We start from the raw sequence: 16,352 nt of genomic DNA on the forward strand, positions 1-16,352 counted from the left end.
AAGTCTCCTCCATTTAGTGAGGGTCTGTTTTTACTGTATGTATTTCTTTCCTTGAAGATGTCTCTGCTGATGGCTGCATCAGGGCTTCTAAAAGCAGGGGCAAATATGACTTACCAATGGCAGTAGACTCACACCAACTTCCCATTAAGGAGAGGGCAGGAGCAAGGGGAGAGGAAGCTCCTGTACTGGAGATGAGAAACACAGCTGGAAAGCACAGGCAGAATCAAAGTCCTCACGCATAAGGATGGTGATATCACTGCCAGACCTTTTTCTCTCCCTGTCCTGTTTTTTTCATTCTTTGGGATTTTACTTTGGCCTTTGCAGTCTAGCCTTCCTGTTCTATTTTATACTAAGATATTTGGTAACAGAGGTGTAAACCTTGTTGGGAAACAAGCACAACAACCAAAACCTTGATAATGTGCACTAGAGTAGGTTCTTCTGTGTTCAGCAGCTCACTGAAATCATATCACACTGTTTGCTGTTGGTCTGATTTAAGTTTTTATATCCATGCTCATACAGAGGAGAGTAACCTCGGGCATCAGGGAGGACAGTATTACTATGATGACTAATGAAAAACCCTTTTGTTTATAATTGGGCATTGATTCTTCCCTTGTCCTCCTGCATGAATTCATACACCATACTGGCCTCCATTTGCAAACTCATATTGGGGAAAACATTTTTTTCTAATAGCTGCTTTTTGAAGTTATGCCCTCCTTTTCGTTTTTTTCTGAAGATGCTTCAGGAGCAGAATGTATTTAAATCCTTGCATTTCCAGAATTAACAAAAGCAGCACTCAGAGCAGGGCCGTGTTGCCGCAGAGGGGCAGGAAGGGTGGAACGAGGCTCTGTGCTATAAACCTCGTGACTGTGGGCGTGGGATGTGCAAAGACTGATCACTTGCAAAGGAGATGAGAACTGTGGCTGTTCTCAGAAAAGCAGAGCAGGCTTTCAGGCTGAACCACTGCAGCTGATCCCTTTAACTCTTGATTTGGATCATGTATCTAACCCTGCTCACCTTTTTCCTTCAAGAAATATAAGCATAACCCATCCCTATCCCCCAAATGAGCCTACCTGCTGTACAAAGAATGTAGGTAAATAATAGCAATTACCCACCTCGGTGCCTTACTCTGACTTTGCCTGTGGCTTTTCCTTGGATCAGATTGAGTTGGATGACTTAATGGCAGCGGACAACAAAAGACTAAACAGTTCCTTTGTGGATTAACTCGTTTAGATGACTGACAAAATGTATGTATCATTGAGTTTGTAGATTAAGAAAGAAAAAATCAGTGGTTTTGACACACCATAAACGCATTTTTGTAAACACAAAGTACATTCATACAAAGTATGTACCACTTCTCTATTTATTTGTTTTTCTTTGTAGCAGAGCAAATACATGGTTCTCCTGTAAGCCTAAAAGCGGTATCTTTCTTCCTCGCTATATAATTCTTGATCTGAGTAGCAGGGAGTCTTATGAACCATTTTGAGCCAATGTTAATTTTATAAAATGCATTCCCTTTTCCACAATTCCCATGAAAAAGGTATTCAGCTAGATGAACACTCTTGGAAAATTTTAATAGGACCCTTGAAATCTGAATTCAGCTTGTTTAAAAAAAATCTCTTTCTAATGGAAGCTGTGAAAGTAACAGAGATTCTTATGCCTTAGAGCCAATTTTTCTTCCATACATAATGGTGAAACTCCACTGTTATAATATATGGGTGTTTTAAATATTCTCTTTGTTAAATTGAAGCTCCTGCTTAGAAGTATGCGAGTTGGGCTCTTTTTGTTTGTTTTGTGTGACTTTTATTATTATTCTTGATCAGTATTCATATGATTTTCATAGCACTTTCTGTATTTTTTTTCCAGTCTTTTCCTGGCCCAAGTCTTGAAAGTGAAGATTTTAACATACCTCCTATAACTCCTCCGTCATTGCCTGACCACTCCCTGGTGCACTTGAATGAGATAGAGTCTGGGTACCACTCTCTGTGTCATCCCATGAACCACAACGGCCTCCTTCCATTCCACCCACAAAACATGGATCTACCAGAAATTACAGTTTCCAACATGCTTGGCCAAGACGGGGCACTCCTTTCCAATTCCCTCTCTGTGGTAAGCATTTTTAGTCTTTCCCTTCTGTACTACCTTACATTGTGAAACTGGGGAAATACAGGCCTGCTTGAAATCCTCCAAGGGGCCAGCTCCTGCACCACTCAAGTCATCGAGCAAGCTGGCCTGACTCTGGGTTTTACATCACCCTCCCTGTGTCAAATCCTCCCCCCACTGGAGGTGGTGGGGGTTTTACAGCTGAATTCCTCAAAGCCAGGATGTTAACCCACTGCCTTCAGTAGAATTACTCCTGCTTTACACAGATGTAAATAATGACAAAAGGAGGCTCAAGGCTTTGACTTCCGCTGCAGCAGGGTTTGCATCCAGATGGCCGTTGTTCTGTGTTTGTCTGACGAGGCTTTTTCCATTCTCATTTGCATGTGCTGAGAGATGTACAAAAATTTAATATCTCCTTTCTTGTTTACCACACGTTTGGAAAACAGCAAATGTTATTTCTGATTCTAGGCCAAATCTTATAGCCTTTTTACAGTTCCCAGTCCACAGCGAGCCAGAATCCAATTGAAATGACTGGACAATTTGCTTATAAAGTCTGTCAGATAGTCATTATGGCCATAATCTTGGGAAGCCTGATATTATAAATCACTTCTTTGAATGTTAAATTGGTTGCAACAACTGCAGAGCTACTTTACATGTTACATTTTCAAGTGGGCTCTACAAATAATTAGTATACTTCTTGCATAGCAGCTCTGGACGAGACCATTTTATGGAAGAGGGCATTATTTCAAGTCAGTATACAATTCTAAGTCAAAAAGTTAAAATTCCCTTGAAAGAGGGGAATGCCCCTGGTGTTGTGTGGGGCTCACTGGACTGCAGGCACTCTGCTAGATGGGCTGCCCAAGAACTGCAGATCTGGACAACCAACGTTTAAGGATCTGCCGTTCCTAGAGATCCAAGGGTCTGGGCTTCTCACTGGAGGGTTAGAGGCTTAGGGCACCATGTCCCAGCTGGGAGGCTCTGTGCTTAGGGACTGAGGCTGTTTAGGCTTCCAGCTTGTAGCTCCCCATCACATTACCAAAAAAAAAAAAAAAAAAATCAGTCCTGGGAGCCTGGGAGCTGAGGCAGCATATGGGGGTTTGTGGGCTGAGGGATCTAGGCTCAGCACCCCATCAGCTCCTCAGCCTAACAGCCCCAGAGCCAGGGGCTCGGGGGCTGTGGTTGCTGGAAAACAGTTTACAACAGAAATCTGCCTTGTCACAGGGCTTCATTGCAACTTAATTGAAATAAAGCTGCCTTGATTTTGGGGAGCTCTGTTGTCCTTCTGAGGATTTCCAACATGTTGTGCTGCAGGTGGGCTAGTCTTGGCTTCTTATGTGCTGCTTAGTTGTTATTGATTTACTAGGATGCTACACGCTTTGTGTTTGAGGTCTGAATCTGACCACAGGGTTATGTTCAATAATGGAAGGAGAGGGGGAGAGGCAGATTTTCATAGAGAAATATAAATATACTTCATGGAAATGTTTTGAATTTTGCTTGCATTTCTATAAAGCTGATGGCATGCATTAAAGAGCACGAGCTAAATCTTGTATGGGGTTCTGAGAATCAGAGCTATGAAAGGACTTGAAAAAGTAAGAGAAACGCTTGGCACTCTAGTCAAGACAAGCAGTATTTCATTGAATTGACCTCTTGAGCCATGGCTATGGCTCAAAACTATGCAGTTTTTTAAGCTCTGATGTTCCAGATTAACCTCTTGCAACAAGCTCTGAACAAAGGGCCTTGAGAATTTGTAGATCATCACAGTGAATTATTGCATTGAGGGCAAATACAAAAAAGCTGAATAATATAACTAGGCAATTTTGCTATTAGGACTTAGTGTGGACCAGAAAAAATGAAAATCAGACCTCAAGAAAATGTGCGCTAAATTTTATCAGTAATTTCTGAGGATTCGTTCAATAAATAAAGCATGATCCTTGAAGCATCATGGATTAAGTTAACTGTTCTCCCTAACTTGCATGCCCTTTGCAGACAAGAGGGCCTCTTAACTGGCAATAGTTTTAACTCTGATTGGCTTGTCTGTTAAGGGGATTAAGCTACATCTCATGTTAGTACAACTGGTAAAATGTTAACACCACAATTTTTTACGGTTCAAACACTGTTTGGCAATATAGTTCCTCTGATCTGAATTTGATAACTTGAGAGGAATTAACCTGAGGGAGATAATTTGAGTTAATTCTTCAGTGAATTCAGTGGCTTCTTCAGTGAATAGAATGGCCCCATTGTCCTTTTGGCTTTCCATTGATGAAGAAAGACAGAGGATTTTGTAGAGTTAGCATTCTTTACTTTGCTTTGAAGTTCTTCTTTATAATCAAGAACCTTTTACATTTTTTCTTCAATATGACTCTTTCCTCTTTATATTACTCATCTCTAAGTTTCCTTTTTACTATCTCATCAACCTCTGATCCATTTAACAAGTACTTGCCTAAATCACTTTTATATTGCCTCACATAGAAAATAATGTATAAATTTCTCCAATCTATCTAAACCTTTGGTGCTATAAAATTTCTGGTATATCAACTACCACTTAGTGTATTTGGAAACCATGTATCTTGCTTCATTTTTCAGGGCACTAATGAGTATTTTTAGAAAAAATATTCTTAGAAATGAATCTGTTGGCTGTTCCCTATCCCTAATTAATTTCACATCTTCAGCAAATTTAACTTATATTGGGACAAATTCAGCTGTAGTGCAATGTGCCTCTGATTGAATTTGGTCTTTCTTTTTTTTTTTTTTTTTACTTTCAACATCCTTCCTTTAGTCAGTTTTTAACCCATGTTGGTATTTTAGCAATAATACCTTCCTTTTTGTCTGTGTTAGAACAGACAAGAGTGGTTTTCAATTGGTGTTTTTATAGAGAAAGCCTTAATTAATGCTGGCCAAACAAGAGAATGGAAATACAGTGAGCTCAGAAACAAAGTGGGAACATAGTTTGTTCACAGACTGTAGCATTTTTCTTTCATCTCAGCTACCAGGTGTTTTCAGATGAGGATTTCCATGATGTTGGACAGATTGAAAACTGAGGATGCACCCCTCTTAAAAATCCTTCAAAATTCCCCCCACGAGAAGTCCTGGTTTCATACTGTGCATCACTCCCTCCACGCTGCAGATGAAATCCCTTTGAGTAGGGATTGCAAGATTTGCCCCAGGCTCTGTAAGAATTCTCCTCTGTGGAAGTGCTTAAACACACACAATAAGAGCCCACTACCAGCTCAGTGAATTCTTATTAGGGATCAGCTTCTTACAGATTTTTTACACTGTGGGAATTGTTTCTGAAAAATTTTACAATGCTGGGAGATTAAAATTTCCCGTTGCCATTTACTGTGTCTGATACTTAAATTTGGAATTAGTTGTCTTTGAAGTATTTTTGATTGATTGGATTTCCTATTGCACCCCCACTACTTAAAAAAAAAAAAAAAAAAGAAAATCACTAAAATTTCTTTTTCTCATTATTCTGCTGTCAGTTCATATATTGGCTTCTATGTTTGTGTGTTTCTGTTTTCTGCTTAGGTGACATACAGGCATACACACACATCCACACGAACACTAATTTATACCGTGCTGTCACATATAGATTTCTTTAGATGCTCATGATATCTGGATATTGAGGATTCAGAAGCCTACAGAATTTGTGTGGAATGTGACACACGGTGGTGTGAACGCACGGTCCAGCCCCAGCATGGTCGGCTACATGTGGGAGCTCTGTAAAGTCCTCCTTCAAATAGACATGACTTCTATTCCTGCTTCTTAAGTGGATCTAATTAGGTATAGATAGAGCTGTTTAATGAAGATGTACGGATGGTTCTCTAGGCATGTTTGTTTCTATATAATGGAATAGAGATCCCTTCCTGATTTACTACAGTTGAAGGTAGCCCCATGTAGGTTTGGTTCAGGTTCAGTTGGGGCTTGACCTGCCAGCACTTCTCTGTTTGCATGAATTTTCCTGAAATATTCCAAGGACTGCAAGAAATACCCTTCTGACATTTGCAAGCAAATGCATGTATATACCATCACTATGAGAATGTGTGTTTATCTGTAAAAATGCTTTTGGATGTGTTCTATAACATGCGTTTTACTGTGTGTTCATTTTATCAACAAAACTATAGACATTTCAGCTTCTTTAGTATATCCTGTAGATGATTGCTTTTTTCCCCAAGAAACCAGGGTTAAAAATCACAATGCTGTTTTTCCATAGAGGAAAAAAACCCTATTTTTGGAATGCTTTCGCTTATAATCTTGTGCTGATCTTTTTGAAAATGCGGCTTATGATGGTATACTATAGCAAATTTACAAGAAAGAAATAAAAGAGATTTTAGTTTCTTGAAATACTTCAAATTTCTGGGTTTGAAGTTTAAAGTGGAAAAGATGTTAAAAGGCAATAAAATCAGGGGATTTATTTCCCAAATGCTCTACTTGTGCTGGCAACAAAAGCCAGCATAATGTATATACTTAGGTTTATTGTCATTTTTAGTATACAGTCAAGGCACACTTAGAATTCAAAGGCTACTGTACAACTGTTTTGACAACCACCACATCAGTAGGTAATGTGCAGGACATATGAAACTGAAGCAAAAATGTTTCTTTAGGTCTATAGGGAGTAGAGTACATCAATGAATTCAGATATATTAGAGCAGCATGAATTTCTAATATGTTGCTCTTATGGAAAAGACCACTGGCATATTGAATAATGCTGCTTTCAAAGCAGAGCAGAAAATGTGATTACAGACAATTTCATTGCTGTTTTTAAAATAAATATTTTCAAAATCTCGAGGTATTTTATTTCATGTAATGCATAAAATATGTAACAGTGGACTAGAGCTAAAGATCTTCTAGGACACCAAAGAGTAGATGATGTCAGCTATAATTATTCAGATGGGGAATAATAGAAGCATTAGTTTAAAATAAAATGCATGTCACAAAGGCCCATGTCCTTATATTAAAAAAAAAAGCAATAAAAAGTGCTTTTTTTTTGCACACTTTGACAGAAGAATAAAAGCAATGAATAATTATTTAACATAATGCCCCAATTCATCAAAGCCCTAACAATTACATTATATTTTTTCATGAATTATATTTTTTAGATATGCAGCCCATGAGAGAGTAATATCTTAAAAAAAAAAATGTGGCCCTGTATAACAGTGCAGAAGGTGGACAGCTACTTTTTTTTCCTGTTTTTCACCTCAGGTAGAATGAAGCTAGTATTTCTTATTCACAGTACAGTTGCTAATAAATCCAGTACAGGAGACTGTTGTTGTTGTGCTGGGATATATTTCAGAGTTTTTGCTTTACCAGTTTCATACATACTAGTTTAAATTCAGTATTCATGACTCGTTTTGAGGCTGACCTATATGGTTGATTTTTTTTGGCACCATTAAGCGTTAGTGCAAACTACTGAGTCAAACAGAAATTTTTTATTTCTGATGAACAAGATGAATAACTTTCAGAACAAAGCAAAAGATTTGCCGCTTCTAACCTAAGTGTTGAGATTTGAATCATGCTTGGATACTTATCTCTAGCTTGTATTGCATGCCGGGGGTAGAAGATACTTTTAGTCTCTAGTGAATACTTCACATTTGTGCCTCATTACTAGGCTCTGGTCTTCAGTTTACATCAAAATTTACTGTTATGCTACACAGATCTGCTGCTACCCCAAATTTTATTGCAGTGAGTTATTGGCATCAGAACCACCAAATCATAAAGCTAAGGTCATGGAACACCTTGTGTTAAAGTTGGGTTTTTTTTTTCCTCTTATTAAGCGACTTTGTATTCTTGCAGGATAACTGTCTTTTCCTTTTTTAAAAAAACAAACCAAAACAAAACATATTTTACAAGCTAGGTTTTCTCACTGAAATAAGCGTTGTGTGGGAAAAGGTTACAATAGTGTGTGTTTTATCAAACAGCCTAACTATAAGGATGCACAGCCAAATCTTCAGCTGATGTCAGTTGTCATAACTATATTGTCTTCAGCAGACTTGTGATGATTTATTCCATCCAGGGCTCTGGGACATCATGTTTATCTTTCCTTACTTCTGATGTCTGCTCCACTCTTTTGTCATCAGAAAGACAACAGAAGGGATAGGCAGAGGAGCTGATTAAGATGTAACTTGATAAAGGTTTTATAAATACCTGCATATTGCTTATCTGCTAGTAGAAGGCTCTTCACCATGCTACAAAAAAAAACATTAAAACATCCATCTAGAAAGTACAGCTGTATAAAATCAGGCTGGAAACAAAATGTGCATTATAACACTGATAGAAATTTACCATTTAGATAATGTACAATGGGAGGTGGTTGGTCCTCTGTACCTGAGGATTGAAAACAAGATGGGGCACCTCTCAGAAAGATGTGCTCTATCTAGGATGGGTCTAATGACTCCCCCACTACAGCAGGGGACCCAGAACCTTCCCATGGGTCACATTGTCCCTCAGGGGCTCTCAGCGGTAAACATTGTTCCAGGCATACACGGCGGAGGGAGCATCACTGGTAGCACCTCAACTGGTAGCACCTCTACGGTTTTTCCCTCCCAAGAGAAAACCAGCAGAGTGCAAGAAACCACCCTGTGGGTGCAGGCTATCGATGGGCCCCACCTTCTTGAGGTCAGCTAGGACTAGAACTACTGTGAGAATATTTATGGCTAGTGTTTTTCATGATCTTAGCTTTTTTCCTGGTCTTAAAGTATCTGGTAAAGCTATACTTGCTGTCTGTAAGTACTAAGAACATACCTTAAGGATAGAACAAGTAAATATTTGCTCATTACTGTAGGAAAATATTTGTACATAAATGACCAGAACTCTTTTTAGAATAATTCCAGGTCTCATTTTTAAAAGTGCCAATAAAGCTGTTGATTTACAGTCGATTGGGAAATACAGCATTCTGCTTATTTCAATGTGGTTGTTGAGACTCCATGTGGCTCACATATTCCACAAATTCAGTAGGAAAACAACTTCAGTATAATTTCAAGAAGGAATAACAAGGTGTCATGGTTTATTTTTTAAAACAACCTTCTGTAGAAAATGCTTTGGTGAACTTTTTTCACAAAAGCTACCCATTGTCTGATAGGAATTTATTTGCTACCTAGAAAAGTAAGAAAAAAAATGTGTAGCAGTATTAATTATTGTTTCTTAGACTTTAACCAGATAGGGACAGGCTGAGACATGACGAATGTGGCACAGAGAGAAAGCCTTCAGTTGCAGTTGGTAGATTATACAACCCCTCACATGTGAAGTACTCACAGGAGTGATTAATGCATAAGCAGCATCATAGCTGCAAGTGTCAAACAAAACAGATAATAGAGTATGCAAATAGAGAAAACATAACTCTCAGGAAATGTCAGAAATTCAGGGGTTTCAGCAGCAGAGATTGTTGACTTTAATCTGCTGCTTTTAACATCGCATGTACTTGTCGAGAACAGCAAGATAATGAAATGTTTCTGAAGACTCAGTCTTTGGCAAAAAAAAATCTTAGTGATCTTAAGGCCTGTAGATGGAATAGAAATGAAATGTCTTTCTCAGAAACTGTGAGGATGCTTTTCTGAAGACAAAAAGGAAGGAGAAGCCCATAGTGCAGATGAAAGGGAGAGTTTTGTGCATCGGCTGGAGTAGTCTCTCCTTCCACCTGTTTCATTAATGGATGCATTTGTATTCCTTGAAACTCGAAAGTAGGTGAGAAGACTGCACATCCTTCATGTATTTGTACTGCATTCATCATCCCATCCCATCTTGTTCAGCGAGTTGAAAGATATGTTGTGTGGACAAAACTAGTCCCACTGTGGCATGCCCTGTCTTAACTCAAGCTGCCATTCACATGCTGGAAGTTCAGATGTGCTGTGCGACTCTGCTGAAGGCTGGGACACCAGAAACCCAGAACTTCATGACGGTGTCACCTGCTAGAATGGAGTGTGAATTCTTCTCATCTAGTCTTGCCTATGTAGGGTCATAGATCTTTAGCAAAATTTTTAATTCACTTTGGGAGAAAAAACACGTTCTTGGCTTTCTTGATTTTTCTGAGTTGAAGGAATTTAAAAGGTCCAATTGATAGTCTCACAGTTTTTTGTATCTGGTTTAATGGTTTTACACAACTTTAAGTATCATTGTTTCAGTTTTCCACTGACTTTTTGAAGCAGGAAGTATGTTACTGAGGGAGGTAGAAATTCTACTTGGTAGCATTTTGAGATTTGGAGAAATAATCATTGGTAAAAACCAACTCATTTCTTATTTTTATCCTTTGTTCTTGTTCTCAAGGCAATTACAAAATTCTTAAAGTGTAAGGACGTCTACTCCTCCCCTGGTCCTTTCAATAGCATAAAGGTTCATTTTAGCTTGACAGACACAGTATGTAAATGCCCTTTCTCACGATGGGATTCCCTGGGGACAGCATGTAAACCCTTAACCTCCACTGCTAATGTAATGCTGTACTTCAGCCACATGTATGCAACTTAGGAACTTATCTCTGTAGCCTCACTCACACACATTTGAACTGCATTTACGGCATGTTGTACATGCTGCTGCCTCTATATTTGGACAATAAAGATATGAAAATGAATGTTCTTAATTCATTTTCTGTGCATATCATGGATGGATACAGTTACAAAAAAGGACTTAAAATGTGTAGTGGCAGCAAGAAGCCTCATGGAATGAGGAACATCTCTAAGGCCCGTTTGTGCATAACTTTCAGTTACAAAACCCACAGAAATGAGCCCTTTCCATCTGAAGTCAGATGAAGAAATGCATTACAGTTTATTTTATACATCATCAGTGTGTACCCAACATTCCTATTTCAACCAACCTGCAGGGAAGGAAAAGAGACAAAGGAGATGTTACAGGTAGTGACGTGGCCCTCCCTGTGCCTGCCTGGACCTGGAGATGACACGGACTGCAATGTTCAGGGTACATACATGCATATACATACATACATGGATACACATATGTATGTAAGTATGTATATATATGTAAGTATGTGTGTGAATATATATATATGTACATATGTATCACACTGTTAATCACTGAAGCCCTCTGCTGGAAAGGAAATGTAAAAGACAGGATGTAGCATCTGCAATATCCCCCTTCTCCCCAAATTGTGGATCCATATTATGTGTTAAACAGAGACTGAAACTAAAGCCAAATTGAAGCAGATGCAACAAATTTAATCAACGTACTGCACGTGGCTGCACCATGGAAATTTTTTACCAAATCCCTGGGTTATGAGTAAGGTTGCAGTGCCTGACAGTAACTTCAATAATAAGTACCTTAGCTATTTGAGTTAATAAAAGAAGTAGCCTAGTTGTTACATTGAGACGTGGCACACCTCATGAATGACAAGATGAGGCTACTCCATATCCCATCTTCAAAACTCCACTTCATGACAGTGGTGATATTGGGCTACAGGTGCCTTCACTTTACCCTTACAAAAGTTATCTAAACTGAAAAACACATTTGAAAATAAGTGTTCTGGTCCTTTAGTGAAAAAGCCCTGTGCGTGGAGGATTTACAGGATCAGGCCCTTGATGAGAATGCAACACTTTTTTATTCAGAGATGGGACTTCCTTCTAATGCACTTTAAGATTACCTTCATTCACACATAAAGAATTTCAGAGATTAACTCAGTAACTAAGATTCAGTTTCCTACACATGCCTTAATACTCAAGTGTGGGATCTCAGTTTAATGAATTTTATTACACTCCCCTTTCTTACGAAGTAGCATAAAAAATGTTTAGTGCAATAGGCTTAGTGCTGATCTGGATATTAAGTGCAGCTTAAGTTGCCTGACAGAAAGTATACAGTGTAAAATAACCACTGGCAAAACTTTTAAAAGTTTGGGGTTTTTTTCCTAGAAAAAATAAACCACAGCAATTGAACAATAATGCTATTGGCACTCTGTTCTTCTGCAGCACCTTTCTTGTGTCTTGAAGTGCTTTGTAGTCACTAATTAGCTAAGCAGGTAATGTACTAATAACAGAACAAATAGCTATTTGCAATATCAGTCCCTCATATCTGCCAAATACTATATTATGGAATAGAAAGACATTTACTTTATTAAAAACCCAATAAAATGTAATTCACAGTATACAAATACAGATGAGTCCCAAGCTGAAAAAGGCTGAAAGAGGCAGATCTTAAGGGAGAGGAAGATGAGTCTACGCTGTGGGACCCATAATAACGAAAGTATTACCGGGAGCTGATTTCATGTCTGATGATCAGTAGCACAAAGGTGGGCAGCAGTGTGGTGAGAGACAACTTTCAATATTAGAACTAGCGGAAGTCCTCAAATGTAATAAAGGCAGGAATTAACTGCCATGTGTTACACATCTAATATAAACCTGTTACGATGACTGTATATAATGATAGTTGAGACTTCTAAGCTGTCATGGAACCTGGAAGTGATACAGCAGCCTTATTTAAGAGCCATGGAAAAGATGTGAGAGTTGTTTTGCTTGTCCCTGAAATGCAGTCAGCTCTAGGGAGAAGTGAAGTATCTGCTTAACCCGAGTTTGATGCTCCACTGCCCCAGATTCCCAGTCCCAGGCCTTATGGACCAGTTGCATAGCACGTATGTTTTGTCTCACCTACCATCAGCTTTCATGAATGCAGGGAGGGTAAAACACATGGAAGGAAAGTTCTCTGCCCAGGGCCTGGCCTATGTAATTTTAATTGGGGCTGGCATCATTGCACTAACTTTGTCATTTGTAGCCTCTACCTCTGAACTGCATTTTAGGAGCTCTGTGACTAGCTGAAAATCTCAGTGGGACTTTCAGAAATATTCTGGCCTAGTGTTGACCCCGTCCAGCTCTAGCAGGGGCTTTCCCAGAGTTTCAAGAGAAACAGAGATGGACCTATAGCAGATGCTTTCATTTGTTCATAAATTGCAAAAATTTAGATTTTAGATTATATCAGATTGTTTATCAATAATGATTCACACTCTGCCATCATAATTCTGAAATGGTTTTCTTTGTAACATTTGGAAAACTAGTGCAAGCTGTAACAAGACTGAAGAGAAGAAATATCATCTAATGTGACATCTTGAAGCAATTTTTAGTAATTTGGTTATCATATAATTAAAGACAGTAGAGCAAAGCTGCGCTACAGGAAATGTTACATGAGTAACCTGACCTCTTGGAACCTGGCTCAGTGCAGCCTTAATGTTGTTACTTACCAAATTACAGAAACTGGTTTAGAAGGAACCCTAAAGTCCCTCCCATAGTCTAGTCCAAGGGAAGACTTTAAAGGGTCCTCTACCTGAAAGCAGGATACTCCATACGTTGTCATTTCTCACAGATGTTTTTCTAACTTATTTTTTAGAGAATTCCTCTAATGGCAACTGCACAGACTCCTCAGACAAGCTCTGGGTAAAAATTCCCTACTTCACTGTATACATAAAACCCAGCAGTCAGTGGAGGTTAATGCAGGCCATTTAATCTTTTCAGTTGTCTTTTATTTATTTTGATTTCTAAAGTGCTTATATATGTATATATTTATATTTATAAAATGTATATTTATCTAAGAATGAATGATAGGTAATAGATGTTGATGGAACAGCAAGGAAATAAATAGTCAAGAGGATGTATATTAACTCAGACTGTTTTGGTTCACAGCTGACTTGACCATTTAAGAAACAGTAGAAAAATAATCAGCTTTTCCCAAATCTTATTAGCATGTAATCATGATCCAGATTGTATTAGCCCATAACCTACACTGAGAAAAATAACTCTTCTTGAAGGATCAGCTATAGTGTGTTATTTTATGAAATTGTTTATGTGCATATTTTCAATATGATATTTATTTATCATCATCCATTACTTAGAAAGTTAGGCTGAAGGAATAGATGTTTATGATGCTTAAGGAATGTCACTGCAAGTAATGGGATAAAAATAAGCAGTGGGTGAAGGTTGGAAAAAAAACCCTGCAATGTCATCCAAATTGTCTGCTAGGTAGTGTTAAAGCACTGGAACATGTTCGTATGGGAAAATCCTGCACTGTCTGGGAGATGGGCTGGATGATTTAATAGACTTTTCTTTGAGATGTAATTTCTATAACTGGTTGATACATACACTAGTGTTCAGACATTTGGACTCATTTCTTGTTTGTCTGGCAAATTGTTTCTTGTGAGAGGTTATAAATTACAATAAATAGACTTTGTAGAAGATGAGCTACATGATATACTTGGAAAGAGTTTCTCAGCTGATATTCAAGACATTAATGCCAGAGCAGAAAATACCCAATAGAGTCCTAATCCCATGGCTTTGCTTGAGTGCAGTGCTAGGAAGGTGCACTGCCATAGATAATATTTACATTCAATAGAGTCTTCTGTATTCTATCAATAACTTAGGATAGAAAAGATAAAATAAAGAAACAAAAGTTACTTCCTCAGAAGAAGTTTTTCCTCCAGAGTTTGCAACAAAGAGTTCACTGATGAAGGAGGGAGGGAGGAAGGGGGAAAGAAGGGAAAGCAAGCATTTATAAAAATGTTGATGTAGTTATAATTAGATCCATTTTAGAACCAAAAGTTTTATGCAGAAACTGACAGAAGGATACACAATAATTATAGTTTGCTGACAAGCGGAATAGAGTTTCCTTTTTTTATCTTATGGTTTTAGGAAACCAAACTGTAAATAAATATGCAGTTTGACAGATTGTAATTGCGATCAGCAAGGCGTCTTTTCATTTAATCAGATGGTGTTATTAAAATGGGGTTACAATTAAACATTTTATAATGTGACGTAGAACTCTATTAAAATTCTCCAGCAAGCAGTAATTTGCATTTGATGCTTCTGCAACCCATTTCTATTTGCAGAAACGTTATTGGCTGTGACCTTCTAGTGGTTAGGTCTCAGTTTGCTGTTCCCTTCCTACTTTGATAAATGATATTAAGTATCCTCTTCCTTTACTTCACAGTGGAGCTTAAAATATTAAATTTGCATTCTTTTATTATATTATTTTTGACCCTTGTTAAAACTGCAACACATTGGCCAAAGCAGGTTTGTACCAGAGGAAATGTGGAATTACATTAAGCATAAATTTTCTTAATTTTAGGAATTGTACATTTGATCAAGTGTAAGCATGTGTCTGATTCACAATTAAATGTTTCAAGAGAAAGTAATACGGCTTTTGAAAGATGTAAGTAGCATTCATCAAATTGCTGCTCCTAAGATATTATTCCAATTCAAGATGACACAAAGCCTTGGATTTGCCCCTGTCTTTCTCTAGATGTGATCAAGTGATTCCAAGAAATGTAACAAATTTTTTTTTAGGAAGACTCTGAAGCATGACTACTATGATCCCACATCTTTTATTCCCACGTGGAAGTCCATAATTTCTTCCCCTAGTTTTGATAACCTATGTAGGTGTGCTGGTTCTGGCTGGGATGGAGTTAATTTTCTTCATAGCAGCCAACATCGGCCTATGTGTTGGATTTGTGCTGGAAACAGGGCTGATAACACAGGGATGTTTTCATTACTGTTGAGCAATGCTTACACAGTGTCAAGGCCTCTTCTGCTTCTCACCCCACCCCACCAGTGAGTGGGCTGGGGGTGCACAAGAAGCTGGGAGGGGGCACAGCCAGGACAGCTGACCCCAAGTGCCCAAAAGGATATCCCATACCATATGACATCATGCTCAAAAACTGGGGAAGAAGAAGGAAGGGGGGGATGTTCAGAGTGATGGTGTTTGTCTTCCCAAGTCACCATTATACGTGATGGAGCCCTGCTGTCCTGGGGATGGCTGAACACCTGCCTGCCCATGAGAAGTAGGGAATGAATTCTTTGCTTTGCCTTGCTTGCACACGTGGCTTTTGCTTTACCTATTAAACTGTCTTTATCTCAACCCACAAATTTTCTTGCTTTTACCCTTCTTATTCTCTCCCCTATCCCAGCAGGGGTGAGTGAGTGAGCGGCTGGGTGGGACTTAGTTGCTGGCCCAGGTTAAACCACGACAGTGCTTTATGGCGCCCAATGTGATGCTCGAAGGGGTCGACATAATGACAGGTTTGATTGGAATGTGCTAGATCAAATTTATAGCTGTTATTGCTGTTTAGCTATTAATTGGCAGGCTCCTGTGCTTGCCCTGGGGCTTGCTCGCCTCACTGTACATTAGAGTCCAGTGCTCGTTGGTGGCTGCTTTTTGCTCTCACTGCTTACTGCACTGCTGTGCTGCTGATCATCTCACTCTGCTGTGCCTGGGAACATTTTGGTAACAGCCATGGCCATGCGCCTGGGCTGGCAGATGGCCAGGGCATCGCTGCTGTT

At 38.8% G+C, this 16,352-nt stretch overlaps 1 protein-coding gene across 1 annotated transcript in view; it reads left to right on the top strand.

The window, feature by feature from the left end:
• TOX (thymocyte selection associated high mobility group box) overlaps positions 1–16,352 on the top strand; it is a 220,863-nt gene that overhangs the window by 127,218 nt on the left and 77,293 nt on the right. The window contains exon 3 of the mRNA XM_009640323.2: positions 1,864–2,106. Coding sequence (XP_009638618.1) covers positions 1,864–2,106 — 243 coding nt within the window. The remainder of the gene's footprint in view (positions 1–1,863; positions 2,107–16,352) is intronic.

Source organism: Egretta garzetta, unplaced genomic scaffold (genome assembly GCF_000687185.1).
Source record: "Egretta garzetta isolate BGI_Z169 unplaced genomic scaffold, ASM68718v1 scaffold340, whole genome shotgun sequence".
Lineage (NCBI taxonomy): Eukaryota > Metazoa > Chordata > Aves > Pelecaniformes > Ardeidae > Egretta > Egretta garzetta.